This window comes from Gossypium hirsutum, chromosome D08 (assembly GCF_007990345.1).
Source record: "Gossypium hirsutum isolate 1008001.06 chromosome D08, Gossypium_hirsutum_v2.1, whole genome shotgun sequence".
Classification (NCBI taxonomy): Eukaryota; Viridiplantae; Streptophyta; class Magnoliopsida; order Malvales; family Malvaceae; genus Gossypium; species Gossypium hirsutum.
This window is the reverse complement of record NC_053444.1, coordinates 1,374,695-1,393,243: the sequence shown is the minus strand read 5'-3', so window position 1 is coordinate 1,393,243 and position 18,549 is coordinate 1,374,695. Positions and strand designations below refer to the sequence as shown.

Below are 18,549 nucleotides of genomic sequence, written 5' to 3'. Positions count from 1 at the left end.
GTTAAAGTGAAACTAAAATAAAGCATTAATTTTTTTTTCAAATTAAGTACTTATTTATTCTCTTATCGAAAGTTTTGTTTTTTTTGTTTAGTATTAAAATTTAAATGTCAATTGAATTGTTACTACAATATTAAAATTAATTAATTTTATCTTCTTATAGAATTTAAAATTGTATTTTTGTTAGAGATTGTGTGACCCGAATCTCGTCACTTATTGAAGAAATAAATAGTGGCAAAATAAGGAGATCTATGAGGAAGGGTCGAGGGGTTTTAACCCTTAAATAGATATAGTTGAAACTACTCTAATCTGCACCTGGTCTTTTCTCAAAAGGGTTTTCCACGTAAAATTTATATGTTTTTATTTTCTTTTTTTATTGATTTGTGATCGTTCTACCGCCATTATCAACGTTTATTATAACAATTTTGTGTTTCAAAATTAATATAAACTCAAATAGCTTATCTTTAATAATTGTCTACAAAACTCAATTTTTTTATTATATAATCTTAAATCTTCCATGCTATGTTAAAAGTAAAAATAAAAAAAATTATTACAATTAATTAAATTAATTAATTTTATCTTCTTTGTCGAACAAAACTTAAAATTTTTCATTACTTCTTTACCCAAATGAAGAACAAGCAATTGATAAGATTTTTTTCCTTTGTTTTTAGCATAGTGTTTTGGTAATGCGATAAATAAGTACAAATTAATAAAATTTTTAATGTATTATTTTAATTCCTACCGTATTTTTTTTTTTATAATTTTGTTAGTGATATCGGTTTTTAACCGTAAAAATAGATAAAATTTAAGAGAAAAAAATCAATTTACGACTAATTTATATATATATATATATGAATAAAAAGGCAAACTGATCACATCATTTAATACCAAATGGAAACCAACGCTCATGAAAATAAGATTGATAAGAGATCATATAAATAACCACCACCAACACAAGCGCCACCCCCCACGGCGACCCACCGGCTCTGTGAAGCGAATCTTGATCGGGAAACGGTACAACGAAATCAAGACTCTCCGCCGATAAACAGTGAACCAAAAGCAGCAACACCACAGGGACTAACAAGAGGAAAAGCTTGAGCTGAATGGTGAGATCTTCGAGCTTGGATTCGTAATTGATGTACCATGATAAACCCAGTATGAAGAAGAGGATTATGATGAAGAAACATAAGTGGAGAGGTGGAGGAGATAAGTGATCTATGAATGAATATGATGAATAGTTGTAGTTTCTAGCCATGGATGTATATGTTTTATGGGGTTTGATTGTTGGTGTAAAATTTTGGGGTTGAAATGAAGGGTTTTATATAGGAAAATGAGAGGGAATCACTGTTGAATTTTCTCTAGAATCAACTGGTTTTGTTTGGATGGAAAGAAAGTGGTGGTGGGGTGATGTGTTCTTTTATGTAGGGAGTATGAGTTACTGGATGGAATTTTTTTTTCTTTTCACTTTTCTTTCCTTTAAAATATTGGCTGTGAAACCGACGTTAAATCGATTATGGGTGAGTTTGGATGGGCGATGCGTTTACCTGCGGTTAGTGTAAAAACAGCGGTGGCGGTGACATTAGACACTGTAGCGATATTGTAGCGTGAGACAAAAAGTAAACTAAACGCACCGCACCCAATCGCCCATCCAAACCCACCTTAAATTGATTTTAAATTTTTTTATTTTTATTAAACCGATGATTAAATTAATTGAATGATTAGTCTGACTGTCGATTTGATTATTAAAATATTTTTTAACTGTTAGGGTAGGGGCGAAGCTAGCAAATATTTTAGGGAGAGTCGAAATTAAATTGTATAATTTTACGTTAGTAAAAACGTAATTTCACCATTTTAAAATCTATATCTTTGTAATTTTTAAATGATTAAATTAAATTTTTATAATTTTTAGGACCAAAGTACAATTTTACCTTTACTAATTTAAATTTTTATAAATTTTAAAGGGAACTAAATGGATATTTTTCCATTTTAGGGGGGTTGGGCCCCTAGTAGATAGAATTTATTTCTTTTCACTTTCTTCTCTCTCTTTTATTATTAAAACATTCTCTACTTGAATCCGAATCCATGATTTAGGATTCAATTAATATATCAGTCTAGATATAAGAGTTGAATTACTCAGAATCAATAAAAAATTAAAAATCGAAAGAAGAGAGAGAGTGAACGATAATTTATTTAAAAACTTCAAAAACCACAAAATCAAGATTCTCACATCCAATTTTACAATATTTATTTTTCTTTGAAAATTTAATTTTAAATTATGTCACATGAGATATGAGGTCTTATTTAACGGTTAAATCAATGATTTTAGTTATAGAAAGACCTTATTGATATAACATCAATATTTTGAGGATATAATTAGAATGTTTTGAAGTTTGAAGATCAATTTAGAATAAGAATCATAGTTTAGGATGTTTGATGGAACTAACTTATAAAATTAACATAACATCATTTTTTTTGAACAATCTCATTATAGGTTCTGATCATATCTGTTGTTTGTGACATAATGTCTAGTACTACTCATAGCTTCTCCACAACCCATAAATAAAAGTATAATGCACTCGAACCCACATATTTTTATATTAGTAATAATACTCATGCCAATCACGTTAATACTCAATCGATATTAACATAACATCATTGCTTACAAATGGAAGGTGTAATCACGGTATGCAAAAACACAATCATTTAAATTGATAAACATAAAACAGATGTATTAAAATAAGATTAAAGATGACAGTGACATCTATTGATATTTTATATTATGCATAGTATTCGAATTTTTTTAAATTTTAAAATTTCAGTACTGTTTCAAATAATAACTGTTAAGTTTATTAAATTAAATTATATTATTTTTAAAATTTTATATAATAAACATATTATTATATATGTAAAATTATATTAACATGTTATTTTTATATATCATTAAACATATTATATTATTTTATTTGATGGATTTAAAGATAATTATTTCAATCAGATTGAAATTTTAAAGTTCGAAAAATATGAAAAATTAAAATAAATAAATTGAAGAATAGAGATTAAAATAATAATTTATGTATTGAATTTAATTACTATCATTTGAAATTTTAAAATTTGAAAAATATAAAGAAAATTTGGAGGGTTAGAATTTTAATTTAATTTCTTGATTGAGATTCATAGATTTCAAAGGTGTGAAGGAATAGGAAGTTGCCACCTTCAACCGACCATGGACTGTCTATGGGAAGATGATAACAATAATTGAGATCAAATAAAAAAGCTAAGTTAGGCTTTGTGAAAGGAATTGAAAGATACAATTAAATATTTGGGGATGTTGATATTCCATGTTTAAATTCTATTATTTGTGGATTTGATTTTTTATATATTTTATATAAAAATGTAAAAATAAAAATAAAACTAAAAATATTCTGATAATAATATTTTTTAATTTTTTAAATAGAATGGGTTTTTAATTATTTTCTAGTTGACTTAATGTTCGGTTAACTCATGACAGCAATTCGATTAAACATTTTATGTTAATAAAAATTTCAAAAGATGTCAGTCCAAGCCATTGCTTTCTCTTCTAGAGTCGTTGGGATGGAAGTGTAATGGCCAAATGGTTGATTTTCACATATTGAATTTGGTACCTAGTTAGTTGCATTGTATGAGAGGTTGTTATATTTGAGACTTATATGTGAATGTATATGTCAATTTAGGGTGGGTTTGGATGGGCGATTGGGTGCGGTGTTGTGCGTTTAGCTTACTTTTTGTCTCACGCTACAGTATTATTATAGTATCTAATATCACCGCCACCGCTGTTTTTACACTAAGCGCAGGTAAACGCACCGCCCATCCAAACTCACCCTTAATAAATGAATGGTAATTGTCATAAGTGAACTACCTTTGGTAATATATATATGTAATGAGATATTTTAGGAATGAACAATTGAAATGGTTAAAATGGTGAATGATTGTGATGAAATTGCTTTATAGGTGAAGCATGTTGGTGCCATTTAGAAACAGATGGTCACGTCGTGGCGAGAAATCTTCAAAGTTGCGACGTCAACTCAAGACTTTGAAATTTTTACAATTTGGTCATAATTTGACCTCGAGTTAGCATTAGAGTTTTCGTAAACTCGTGTAAGAACCAAAAATAATTGTTCATCGTATCATATGTTTATATTATTCGTAAATAAATGTTTAATGGTAAAAACTAAATGTAATTGATCGTAGTTGTTCCAACAACGAATGTAATATCCTATTACTTGGACCCAATGATCGGATCGAGTATGAAATGTTACAACCTTTCTCAATATATCTTTTGCGAATTGCGTGGGTTTACTAAAGGTAATGTTTAGGCAAGGCCGTGAGACTAAAAATTCATGGCAAGGCTGTGGGTCGCTAAATTCTTGTAATGGTCAATTGTTCTAACGAGGAGACTTAAAGAAAAACAATGAATTAAAGAATAAGATAAGCATTGTTAGGGAAAATTTTCCATTTCACTCGAAATTGTGAAATAAACTAAATATATATTTTTAAAAATATTTTATACAATTTTCCTTTTAATCTGAGTAACTAATTTGTATATCTAGATACTAAATGTGAGTTATTTTTATTTAATAATCTTAATAAATAATTTTATTTACGTATTTGATAAAATAGTTTAGAAAAAATATTATTATTCTTTATCACATTTTAATTAATCTTTTTAATACTAAAATTTAATAAAAGAAAAGAAAATCTCAATGCATTTTAAATTACAATTATTTTGTCACAATAAATATATTAACTAAATTTTATATAAAAAAATTTTCTGAAACTTTATTTCATTAAGGTGATTTTTATCATATAAATTTTGGCTTTTTTACTATATAAATTATTTTCTTCTTTTAAATCTTTAAAACTATTTAATTTTAATTACTATAATTTTAATTACACGTTCCAAAGCGAGTATTTTTAAACCCAAAGCCCTGGCTGTTGAAATTGTTGAGCGTGAGCCACGTACCATTGATGAAGCCTTTGCTCATGAAGAATGGAAGTTAGCAGCTCAGGCTGAGTATGATGTGTTAATTCAAAATTGCACTTGGGAGTTAGTTCCTTTGCCACCTGGAAGAAAGGCAATTGGTTGTAAGTGGTTGTTCAAAGTGAAAAAGAATCTCGATGGTACTGTGGCTCGACGTAAGGCTTGATTAGTGGCTAAAGGGTGCTCTCAGGTGTTGAGGTGTGATTTTAAATAGACATTTAATCCAGTAGTTAAACCAGCTACCATTTGAACTATTTTGTCTATTGATGTGTCCAAGAAATGGCAGTTGCGATAGGTCGATGTTAAAAATGCGTTTCTAAATGGTGACCTTACTGAAGAAGTATATATGCAACAACCTCTTAGGTATGTGCAACATGGTGTGAATGGAGAACCTTTTATGTGTCAGTTGACGCAAGCGTTGTATGGGTTACATCAAGCTCCACAAGCATGGTTTGATAAGTTGAAAATTTTTCTTCTCTCATTAAATTTTGTTCTCTCAAAGTTTGATGCTTCACTATTTGTTCGTATTACTAATGAGTCAAGTATGTATGTTGTTAGTGTATGTGGATGATATCGTCATTACGGGAAACACACCTGAAGGTATTGATGCGTTTGTACAACAATTACACGTTGAATTCTCTCTTAAAGACATGTAAGCTCTTCATTATTTCTTGAGAGTTGAGGTCACTCGGTCGGCTACTGGGAGCCTTCACTTGTGTCAACGTAAGTATATTCTTGATCTCCTTGACAGATGTTGTTTGGCGAATGCCAAGGTGTACATACTCTCATGGTTAGTTATTCCATGTTGTCTAAGAATGATGGAGTTCTACTTGACGATCCTACTGAGTATAGGAGTATTGCTGGAGCATTACAATATTTGCTTCTCACACGACCTGACATTGCTTATGCAGTCAATCGTATTTGTCAGTTTATACATGCACCGACCGATACTCATCTTGTTGCTCTAAAACATATTTCACGATACTTATGTGGTACTGTAGATTACAGGTTGGTTTTTCGACCTTCTAACAAAATGTCATTGGTTGGATATGATGATACTAATTGGGGCTTAGACTTTGATGATCAATGGACGACTACTGGTTATTGTGTTTATTTTGGTGACAATCTTATTTCCCGGTGCTCTAAGAAACAACAGGTTGTGTCTTGCTCCACTGCTGAGACTGAGTACAGAGGGTTGGCTGCAGCAACATCTGATGTTACTTGGTTGGTTTCATTATTGAAAGAATTGAAATTTTGTTATACTGATGTTCCTATTGTCTGGTGTGACAACTTTAGTGCTGTAGCAGTGGCTACTAATCCAATTTTGCATTCTAAATTTAAGCATGTTGAACTCAATTTATTCTTTGTTCAGGAAAAAGTAGCTGATGGTTCTCTTCTTGTCGATGAAGTTCCGACATGTGATCAAATTGTAGATATTCTCACAAAGGCTTTGTGGCGTCACATTTTGCTTGCTTTTGACAACTTCTTCGAGTCTTACCAGTTGAGAAGATAGGTGAATGTTAGAGTACATCACCTGTGTGAAATCAATTAGCAAGTTCAAGTTGTTAGTAAGTTGTTAAACATTCAGTTAGTAGCAGTTTATTTTCTATAGCTAAGTATAAATACATGTATTAAACAATAATAAAGGTTAAGCAATAATTAGTCATTATCATTTACTAGCTTACTAGCTATAGTTTTATCATATACTTACAATGCAGCATTGAAATACACAGTAGAAACATCTCAATTTTGTAATAATTTGTTTCTCATACCATTTTTTATATTTAATTATTTTTTTATATTATTTTATAAAAAACCTGAATATGAGAAAATGCTAAGAGTGTTATGTAACTCAAGATGCTAAGTTATAAATAAGGGGGTGTCTCATTATTTATAAGCCAAGCCCCTTTTATCCCATGGTTATAATGAATGTAAGTGGACAGTCAATATTGATCTCTAAAATATTTTATATAACTTTATATAGTTCTATACCTTAGAGTATTCTAGATATTTTGAAATGTTTTTTTTTTATGAATTATAAGAATAGAGTAAAACCTTAACAGCAATGTGATTAGCGTGACTCGAATTCAGGCTACACTTTAGACGGTGAACATCCTAACCATCAGGTCAACACACGAGATTCTAAACACACCATTCTAAGCCTTTCTTTCTCTCCAACACATCGTTTTCGGCCTATTGTGTTTAAAGGGGCCTTCCTAGACCCTTGGTGGCCTCCATCCTCACATAGAAAGGCCTCTATCCACACTAGTGGCCATTTCCATTATTAAAAGGCCTTTCTAGTCTCTTTATATACTTTGCTAACATATGGATTATGGACTATGACATTGTTTTTCGACAATATTAATGCATAAACTCATTATTTGCATTAGAGGTAATCATGGGTTAGGTTACCAGACCAACCTGACGACCCGCCCGAAAAATGGAAGGGTTCGGGTAAAAATATAAGCCCGAAATATGAGTTTGGGAAAAAATGAGGCTCGTTTAGAAAACGGACTGGGCCTCGAGTAAAACTTTTTTGGCCCAGGCCCAACCCGGCTCGAATTTTATATTAAATATATATTTTTTATTCTTAATCAAATATATATATTTTTATTTTTAATCAAATATATATTTTTAATCAAATATGTATTATATATATTAACTATATATTTAATATGGGTCGGGCGGAGCTTAGCAATTTTCTCTCGGGTCAGGCTTAGACAAATTTTTAAGCCCATATTTCGGGTCGGGCCGGGCCCAAACCTAGAAAACAGGCCTAAAATTTTGTTTGGGCCTGGCCTGACCCATGATCACCTCTAATTTGCATCAGGCATAAAGGTTTTTTTAAAGATTAATACTCAAAGAGCAATTAACACCTCCACAGTATACCTATTTGGTTAAATTATTGATATATGCACTGTTTTTTTATAAAATTTAAGAAATTAGGTCGTTTTTTTATATTTATTAGTATAAGCCATTTTTGGAGAGAAAAGGTGAAAACGCATCCTTAAAATGCGTTTTTGCTATAAATTGATAATTTAACTCCTTTGGTTAGGTGGTCAAGTGTTAGTGTTTTTGTCCTTAAGTATCAGGTTCGATTCTTCCCCTATTTGCATTTGTGTTTTTTTTTTCATGTTGTTTCAAGCTTTTTTTATTTTTAATTAATATTTTTAACACATTAACTTTTTTGGTTAGATGGCTAGATAATTGTGATTTCATTCTTGATACTTGGGTTCAATTCCTCTTATAAGCATTTTAATATATATTTTTTTATTTCATGTTATTTCAAGTTTTTTTTAATGTTTATAATTACTAAATAATAAAATATATGCTTATAAAAGGAATTCAACCTAGGACTTTAGGATGAAATTATAATTATTTAACCATCTAACCAAAAAAACTAATATATTAAAAATATTAATTAAAAATAAAAAAATAAAACAACATGAAATAAAAAAAAATACAGATTCGAGTAGGACGTGTTTAACCATTAAAGAACACTAACATTTAACCATTTGACTAAATGAACAAAATTATTAATCTTTAGTGAAAACGCACCCTGTAGGACGTGTTTCTATTTTCTCTCTCTAAAAACAGTCTATACTGATAAATATATGAAAAAAAGACCTAATTTCTTAAATTTTATAAAAATAAGATATATATGAATAATTTAATCATCCTTGTTTGTAATAAAGAAAGCATTTCAACCTATTAATGTTCTAAATAAATATAAAAAAATGGATTTAGTTCATTAAAGGTTGAGAAAACATAATCTATATATATATATTGCATCAATAAAAAGTAAAATAAATTAATTTAAGGAGAGAAAAGATGAAGAAGATAAATCGAGCTTTCTGAATTAATTTTTTATTGTAGGTGTTCATTGCTCAAGATAGGTCGAGACATAATGTTAACGCATTTTATGCTTGTTTAAGCTCAATTTGGTTTGAAATATAGTTTAAAATTTTGTCCAAACTCGTCGTATTTGTAAATGACTAACCCAAACTCGTTTTAAACCCGTCTATATTTTTTAATTTTTAAAAATATTTATATTATTCTAAATTTAATATTTAATATTTTTATATTTTTCATTTATTAAAATTTTATATGTAGCCAACATAATATATTAAAAATTTAGAAAATAGGTATTAATCCGAAAAATTATTAAATTTAATAAAAATTATTTAAAAGCTAAAATTTAATACTAAAATTTTTAGTACTAAAATTTAATAATATATATTACAAATTTCCCTTCTTAAACTTCATGAAAATAATATTTGCTTGCCATATTATTTTCTCCAAATAAATTAATTTGTTAGTTTAACCGATAGACAAAAGAAAGCTTTTTTTTAAAAAAAAATTAAAGGCTTAAAAAACTAAGAAAGAAATCATGAAACAGCTTTAATTATTCGTGTCACAATTATTGATTGGCAGCAAGATATTGTGGAAGACACGTGTAGGATGATGAAACACGGACTGTTTTTGTTGGTAGCTGATTAGATCCCACATCGGGTAAGAAACACTAAGATGAAATGCTATTTAAGTTAGAATCAGGAAATGATAGAGCACGACCTTACTTGAACAGGATCTGTTCTATAGGCTCGTACCTCCTTATCCTTAAGCTCTAAGGAGATAGGATTCCAAGTCTGGTTGATGATTGGTAGCTGTGTGATCAGAGCGTGATTATTGGCTGAATGGTTCGGTATTGGATCAACTTAGCTGCAGAGGATCGTTCTCAGCTAAAATCTTGGTTGAGATGGTCACACAGTTGTCTGACGGACTCTCTCCTCTTCTTTTTCGATTTCGAGCCTTCCAGAGAAGATGAATGTGAACGGCTTGAAACTTGCTAAGCGAGTAAGACAAATATATATATTTTTTAATTAAACTTTAACCTCGAACATAAATTTTAATAAAAATAAAATAAATCGAAAATTTTTAAAACTTAAATTAATTAAAAATCGATCTAATCCACCAATTAAAAAGTTTTACTTATTATAGTGTAACCTGTTGCGGAAGCGACGATAATATTAATAACAATATTATCAGAAATATTTAGATAATTATTATGCCAACAATTATACTAAGAAAATTTCCAGTTAAATTGGAGGGGTCACAATGGTCCCGCTTAAAACCCAACAACTAGACAGAACTCACTTAGATATTTATAGCAATAATAACTAAATAAATATAACCAACATAAAGCTATTAAATAAAAGCAAACAAATAAGAAATAAAATACCAGAGTTTTAACGAGGTTCGGCCAATTTAGCTTACGTCCTCGGACACTACCAAATTAATATTTCCTCTAGAAATATTACAAAGGAGAAGATTTTGGGATAATACAACCAAAGGGGGAGGGGTTCTATATATAACAAACCAAACCCCCTCCATTTCTATCTTTTCCTAATGTGGGATATTGCCAATATTCAACAAATCTCCACCTTGGCGATATTCCACATCTTCGAACATCTTCTCATAACACAAACTTCAATAGTGTCTTCAATTTTGCAACCAATCGCCTTCTTCCCTTTTGGTAGTTGTGCCAGCTTCCACATCTTGTTTTTCTCTAGAGATTGCATTTCCTCTTCCATTGCACCTAACCATCTATAATTCTCTAAACTCTGAATGGCTTCGGTGTAAGTGGATGGAATATTATCAACAACTGGAAGTGCATAAGCTACCATGTCAGTGAAACGAGCAGGTTTCTGAATTTCTCGTCTCTGCCTTCTGACTGCAATTGGCTCTGATTGCTGTTGAGGTTCTTGGGTAGAAACCTCTTCCTCATCTGACTCTGCATCTGCCAATGAAGAATCACTAGTGGTACCTTTTGCTGGAATTACCACACTCTGCTCAAACTCCACCTGCTGCGGAGTACACTCCACCTGCTGCGAAGTACTACTCACTCCTTCTGGATTTACCTTATTCAACATGGCAGATTCATGAAAGGTAACATCCCTACTGATTATCGTCTTCTTTGCCTCTAGACACCACAAACGATATCCCTTAACACCAGCATTGAAGCCCATGAATAGAGCCTTCTTTGCTCTTGGATCTAACTTTGATTCTTTCACATGATAATATGCAATAGAACCAAAAATGCGCAAGGTGTCATAATCAGTAGCAGGTTTTCCATACCATTTCTCCAAAGGAGTCTTGCCATTTATAGCAGATGATGGTAAATGATTGATGAGATGTTGAGCGTACGTCACAGCCTCAGTCCAAAACTTTCTATCTAATCCAGCATTAGATAACATACATCGAACTTTCTCCACAAGCGTTCGATTCATACGCTCTGCCACCCCATTCTGTTGCGGTGTTCCACCTACGGTGAAGTGCCTTACTATGCCACAATCTTGGCATATCTTCAGGAAAGGATCGCTTTTATATTCTCCACCGTTGTCTGATCGGAGAACCTTAATCTTCCTTCCTGTCTGATTTTCAACTTTAGTTTTCCACTTAAGGAAAACTTCAAGCACCTCATCTTTGTTCTTCATAGGAAACACCCAAACTCGTCTGGAAAAATCATCAATAAAGGTGACAAAATAACGTCTTCCTCCAAGTGATGGAGTCTTGGACGGTCCCCATACATCAGAATGCACATAATCCAGAATACCTTTAGTATTGTGAATCCCAGTGCCAAATTTCACCCTTCGTTGTTTTCCCAGAACACAATGCTCGCAAAATTCAAGTTTGCAAGTCTTTGTACCTTTCAATAATCCTTGCTTGGCTAGAGTTTGCAAGGATTTTTCACCAGCATGGCCCAAACGCATATGCCACAGCTGTGTTGCCTCAGCGTCCTTCTTGGTACTCGTAATTGCTGCTGCTGTTGTCCCGACCACTGTACTACCTTGGTAGTAATACAGATTGTTCTTTCTTATGCCTTTCAACATCACCAATGCTCCTGAAGTTGCTTTAAGAACTCCATCTCGTATTGTCACAACTAGGCCTTTAGATTCTAACGACCCCAAAGAGATGAGATTCTTCTTCAACTTTGGGACATATCGTACATCCCGCAAAATTCTAGTAGATCCATCATGACTCCTCAGTTTAATTGAACCTATCCCGGCTATTTTACATGTGTTATCATTACCCATGTAAACAACCCCTTCATCTAGTTTTTGAAATTCAAAGAACCATTCCCGAATGGGACACATATGATAGGAACAACCAGAATCCATGATCCACTCATCTGCATATAATGTTGAAGATGTCATACTAAGAGAAAAGTCTGACTCTGCTTCACTATTGCATTCTGCAACATTTGCATCTTGCGGAGTCTTCCCTTTTTTCTTCAATTTTGGACAATCTTTCTTCCAATGTCCTTTTTCTTTGCAAAAAGAACATTCATCTTTGGCAACAGCTCGACCTTTGGACTTTCTTCTCTTCCCCTTAGACTGACTTTACTGACGACCTCTTGTTACCAATGCTTCCACTGCTGCTTCACCTGAACCTTTCAACTTATCCTTTCGGCGTAGTTCATAGCTATACAATGCAGCAGTTACTTCATTGAAAGTTACTTCCGATTTTCCATGAAGTAGAGTAGTTTCAAGGTACTCAAACTCCTCAGGAAGCGATCCCAACAACATTAACGCCAAGTCTTCGTCTTCAAAAGTCACATCCAAATTCAACAAATCAGCCACCAGCTGATTAAAATTGGTAATGTGCTCGTTCATCGTGGTACCAGGAACATAACTGAAACGAAACAGTCTTTTCTTCATATGTAACTTATTTTGACTGTTCTTCTTCAGAAATTTCTCCTCCAATGCTTTCCACAATTTACTTGCAGAAGTCTCTTTACTGAATGTATACTTCTGCTCTCTGGAAAGACATGATCGAATTGTACCACATGCCAATCGGTTGATGGTCTTCCATTCTTTATCATCAACCCCTTCTGGTTTTTCTTCCTCAATGGCAATATCTAGACCCTGTTGAAAGAGGGCATCTAGAAGCTCACTTTGCCACATGCCGAAATGACTTGTTCCATCAAAAATTTCCACTACAAATCTCGTATTTGCAGTTCCAATCCTCGGCAAAATGTACGAAGTGGAAGTTGTTGATATGGATGGTTTTTCTTCTGTCATTTTTGCCATAGCTTCTACTTAATAGCCACCAAATGCAGAATACCCACAAGCTTTAGGAAATGTTTCTGATGTGTAAGATCAGACTAAGCTGCAAACACAGAGCATACTACAAAACCTTGGCTCGGATACCAATTGTTGCGGAAGCGACGATAATATTAATAACAATATTATCAGAAATATTTAGATAATTATTATGCCAACAATTATACTAAGAAAATTCCCAGTTAAATTGGAGGGGTCACAATGGTCCCGCTTAAAACCCAACAACTAGACAGAACTCACTTAGATATTTATAGCAATAATAACTAAATAAATATAACCAACATAAAGCTATTAAATAAAAGCAAACAAATAAGAAATAAAATACCAGAGTTTTAACGAGGTTCGGCCAATTTAGCTTACGTCCTCGGACACTACCAAATTAATATTTCCTCTAGAAATATTACAAAGGAGAAGATTTTGGGATAATACAACCAAAGGGGGAGGGGTTCTATATATAACAAACCAAACCCCCTCCATTTCTATCTTTTCCTAATGTGGGATATTGCCAATATTCAACATAACCAACATACCCACTTAGAAGATAGTTGAATGTGGGGCAGTACAATATGATTAAAGGAAGTTTAACTTTATAATAATGCAAAGCAAATGGGTCAAATATTCAATAATGCATCACATAACAAGTGTATTCAATGATGGCATCTCCGCTTGTCAAGTTAAATGTATTAGTTCTTGCTTGAACATAGCCTCGGGCGAACCGGAAAAGTCCGCTTCCTCCGATCACCGGCATTTCCCTCACTTTGTTGAAAACTGGGTTTCTCCCCAACACCGTGATCGTGCTACCATTGTATTTCCCTTCCGTGAAAGCAAAGTTCATTGACATCAACAATCCCACTTCTTCTTGTGACGAGAGTGCGTAGAACCCTTGTGCTCTTCCCACTAGTTTCGAGCTCAGGTTCGGCCCTAAGGTTAATGGATTGTCGATCATGTTGATTATTCCGAACCCTGTTGCCGATGCGTTAGAAGGTCGAACCACTTGTATCGACGTAGCATTGTGGCCGCTAACGATGTCGTGCCAGTAGATGCGAAAGTGACTTAGCTTTTCTTTCTTTAAGCCCATCGACTCTCGGTCGAGGCTCTGGATGAAGCCATGATCGTCATTGTTTTCGCCTCGGGTGCATCGGATGACGCCCGAGGAGGATAAAATGGATAAGAAGATGAATTTGGAAGCTAAGAGAAGAAGAATCCTAGCCATCTTCTGCACTTTGGCACAGGATGTGCTAAATTATAGAGGGATTTGGTATTGAATTCCTATAGAATGTGTACTATATATAAGACAATGGCACCGTGTGGGTTAGCTGGCATAGTTAAGACAATATTTAAAGGAGAAAAAACATAAACAAGTAATTTTTTTATTATAAAATTTATTTTATATTTTATATATAATGAAATGATTTACTGATAGAGTAAATCATAATTTTAGAGTTAAAATTAATTCTATTGGGTGAAGGTAGAAATTTTTTTTAGAATGGTCGAAATTAAATTTTAATTTTTACAATATTAAAATTATAATTTCATCATTTGAATAGTCTATATCTTTATAATTTTTAAAAAATTAAATCAAAATTTATCATTTCTAGGGGGCCAAAGTGTAATTTTATATTTACTAACTTTAAAAATTTTAAAGGGCCCAAATGAGATATTTAATCAAGTGAAATTATGGATATAAAAAACACATAACAACTTTTTAACTCAACTATCGGTTTATCAGATAATAATCCAATATTTATGTATTTATGAAAATGGCAATTTGGTCCTTCATTCATCAAAAATGGGCCAAATACCAAAATAATAAATGGTATCTTTGGGGCTGTTCTTGTATTCCTTTGGCATAAACTCTATACATTATGGACCAGCCCACCATGGTTAAAGGGGCATATAGATCCTTGGAACATGTATCAACGAAGTCCAGGCATGGAACATAGATGTCTGGTTTTTTGGTTGTATGCAAAGTGCTCGGAAAATCCATTCTACATATCTGTAGGAGAATCACAGCAAATAAGCATAGCCATCTGGTATGGTTCAATGATGTAGCAGCAAGTGGTTTTAATTGCATGCCTAGGGGTAGAAACAATGAGGAAAAAATACTCGAACCGTCGTCGTAAAACCGGAAACTGCCTACACTCAGACTCGTCCCTCCCGTGGTTTCGACTGTGCTTTTATTGCAAGCTTGCAGACAGTTGATCCTTGAATGTCTGAATCGGAATAGAATGTGTGTGTATTGCAATAGGGTGTTCTAATTGTTGCATGTAGGATAGTCCATGTTGTTCACCAAAGTAATAAAAACCAACAGACCTATATATATAGATAGATAGATATTTAAGCCCTTTGATTTTTAAGAATGAAACATTAAGCCAAAAGCAAACAAATGAGGCCCGTTTAAAATATGGATTGAGCTCGGGCTTAAACATTTAAGGACTGAGTCCAGCCCAACCCCTTTTTTAAGTTTTTAATGTTTTATATTATCATAATTTTATATAGATTATGTAATTTATAACACATATAAATTAAATTTATAGTAGTATATAATACTACTACAATGTAAACATTAAATGTATTTTTAAATAATATGGGTGAGTCTAAAATGGGCTTAGGTTAGCTATTTAAATAGAAGTCAGATTGCATTTTGCCCCCTCTATTCAAAAAAATGGGTAAATTAGTCATTGTATGTTAAATCAAAGAGCAAACTGGCCATTTTGTTAAAAATCCCATCCATTGGACTGTTAAAAATTGGTCTCTATACATCAACATGACATGCCACGTATCATTGTTTAGTAATTCCATTAGTCACGTCAGTTTTTAACAATACAAATGAAATTTTTAATCAAAAGGACCAATATGCTCTTTTAACTAACATACAATGACTAATTTACCCGCAAAATTGTAATTTAATTCTTAGTATAAGAGCCTCCATTATATTTTTACCTTTTTTTCTTTTTTTTTTCCTTACAAGCTTACATTCTTTGCTGTATTTCATTACAATCTCTTTAAATCAATTTAAACATTAAAAAATATTTTCAAACAAAAATTCAATTCTTCAATTCACGTCTATTTTATTGTAATTTTAAAAAAAAATCTAGACCCATTTTATTGAAAAATATTGCTTATAAACATGTGTTACTATATAGTTGTATAATGATTTATTTAATATTAAAAAAATAATATTATATTTAAAGACAAAATTAAATGAATGTATGCCCAATTGATAATAGTTTAGATTTGTGGGAAACAGCAACATGTTAATGTGTGAATGGATTCATTTAAAGAACCTTAAAAGTGACAACCTAGGATTCTGATATCGACATGTTAGGTAATAATACACACCATCATGATTTTTTTTCCCTATTTTTTATTTTTATTTTATGATACGTTGATGTTTGTTTTACGGTTCTGTTCGAGTTTCTGACTGTTCTTTTCAATAATATTGTACTCAAAATTCGGATTTGAATCTTCTCTTAAGAGTGTAATATGTCTTACTATTGCAACCAATACTTGGGAATTGAGAATTAATTCGGAAATATTTTTAGGGTGAAAATAAAATTATAATTTTTTAATAGGATTAAAATGTTTTTTTTACTATATTAGTTTGTAATCTTAAATCTTTTTAAATAAATTAAAATTGAATTTTATAAATTTTAAAGGGACCGCATGGGTCCAATTTTATTGTAGCCTAAACTGGAATATACTTTGGTTTATTTTGATCTTAGTCCTTGAACTCAAGATAAATTACGACTTCAGTCTATTTGCTCATCATAATGATTTTGTTTTGATTATAAATCTTTGTTGGGTACTATTTGTGATTGAAATTAAGGGGTAACTTCGTAAAAAAAAAAAGTCTTTTCTAGTACATAATATTAGTATTATATGATAATATTTATTCAAGTTTTATGTATTAAAAATGTTAAATTATGCCACAAGTCCCTGCATTCTTGGAAAATTTGAAATTTAATCAACGCACTTTTATTTTTAGAAAATTAGTCCTTTTATTTTTCAGATTTTAAAATTCAGGTCCAACTATTAAAACTTTTTTTTTGTTCATTTTGTTGGTTTGACATTTTAAAATTTAAAAAAAATACTCGGTAGCTATGTAATTAAAAAATAATGTTGTAATGAACATGAATTTAACCCAAAAAAATTAACAGTTAGACCTAAATTTTAAAATCTGAAAAATAAAAGACTAATTTTCTAGAAATAAAATTTGGGTTTAACCCGACTTAATTTCAAATTTAGCTGAAATCCAATATATCAAAGATCTAGAAAAAAAAATACATCAGTTAATTGATTATTATTTTATTTTTTTCATTCAAAATTTATTAGTGGACCACATTGCATGTGAACCTCCAAACTAAAATCAAACACTACAAAACATAAAAATAACTTTTTTTAATAAATTGAATCAAAATTCATGTGAGCAATGGATAAAAAAAGGGGAAATTTGACTTTGATACATAATGTTTTGAATTAAAACTAGGGGTTGAACCTTTGAATTATATTTTGACCAAAATGTTTAGTTCAATGAATTTTCAACCCTAATTATAATTCAACTAAATTTGATAAAATAAAATAAAAAAATTTGCCCATATTCATGGACGGGTCAGGTCGAGTTCAAGTAGAGTAGAGTCTAAGTATAATATTAACATATTTTATGTTTGCCTAAGCCCGACTAGACCTGATATATGAGCCTAAAATTTTGCTCAAGTCTGCTCATATTTGCAAAAAAACTAACTCAAGCCCATTTTAGGCTCGTCCATATTATTTTTTAAAAATATTTATATTATTTTAATTTAATATTTTTAATTTTTTATTTATTAAAAATTTTTAGACAGCCATTTAACATTATTTTAATGTTTACATCAGAGTAGTATTATTTATTTAGTATATTTTTATATTTTTAATGTGTTATAAATTACCTAATATATAAAAATAATATATTATAAACTTAAAAATGAGTTGGGCCAAGCTCAGACCTTGAATGTTCAAGCTTGAGCCCAGCCTATATTTTAAATGAGCCTAATATTTTTATACAAACCTTCTCAAATTTCGGGCGAGTCGATCGACCCATGAATAGGTTATTCAAGAGCAAACCCAAAATGGAAAATTGCAATTTTATCCTCTTATAAATAGGCAATTTATAAGTAAACATGTAGTAAAATTGCGCTTTATCCCCTCAAAAATGAAAATTTTGTTTAGTCCCTTCAGAAGTGACAGAAATCATAAATTAATGCATGATAAAAAAGTATATTTTGACTTCTAAAGAACTCATAATTTAATTTTTAGCCCCTAAAAGGAATTCCAAATTTTCCCATGTCCACATTAGTCCCTAAATTTGACAACTTTTTTCAATTTTAATCTCTATCATAGCGTAGCACAATATTAGAATGCCAAATCACCTCA

At 31.3% G+C, this 18,549-nt stretch overlaps 1 protein-coding gene and 1 non-coding gene across 2 annotated transcripts; one reads left to right on the top strand and one right to left on the bottom strand.

The window, feature by feature from the left end:
- The first annotated feature begins 9,581 nt into the window (after positions 1–9,581).
- LOC121220675 (small nucleolar RNA U3) lies at positions 9,582–9,796 on the top strand. Its single transcript, XR_005917894.1, has one exon. It is a non-coding gene; the product is annotated as a small nucleolar RNA U3 (small nucleolar RNA).
- LOC121220153 (dirigent protein 19) lies at positions 9,701–14,402 on the bottom strand. The gene is made up of 2 exons (XM_041099417.1): positions 13,660–14,402; positions 9,701–10,018 (listed from the first exon to the last, which is right to left on the bottom strand). The coding sequence occupies exon 1, from the start codon at positions 14,348–14,350 to the stop codon at positions 13,757–13,759; it is 594 nt and encodes a 197-aa protein (XP_040955351.1). The 5' UTR covers positions 14,351–14,402; the 3' UTR covers positions 9,701–10,018; positions 13,660–13,756.
- Between the last annotated feature and the right edge of the window lie 4,147 nt (positions 14,403–18,549).

Coding starts and splice junctions, on each gene's coding strand:
- LOC121220153 (XM_041099417.1), bottom strand. CDS start 14,350: ATGGCTAGGATTCTTCTTCTCTTAGCTTCCAAATTCATCTTCTTATCC.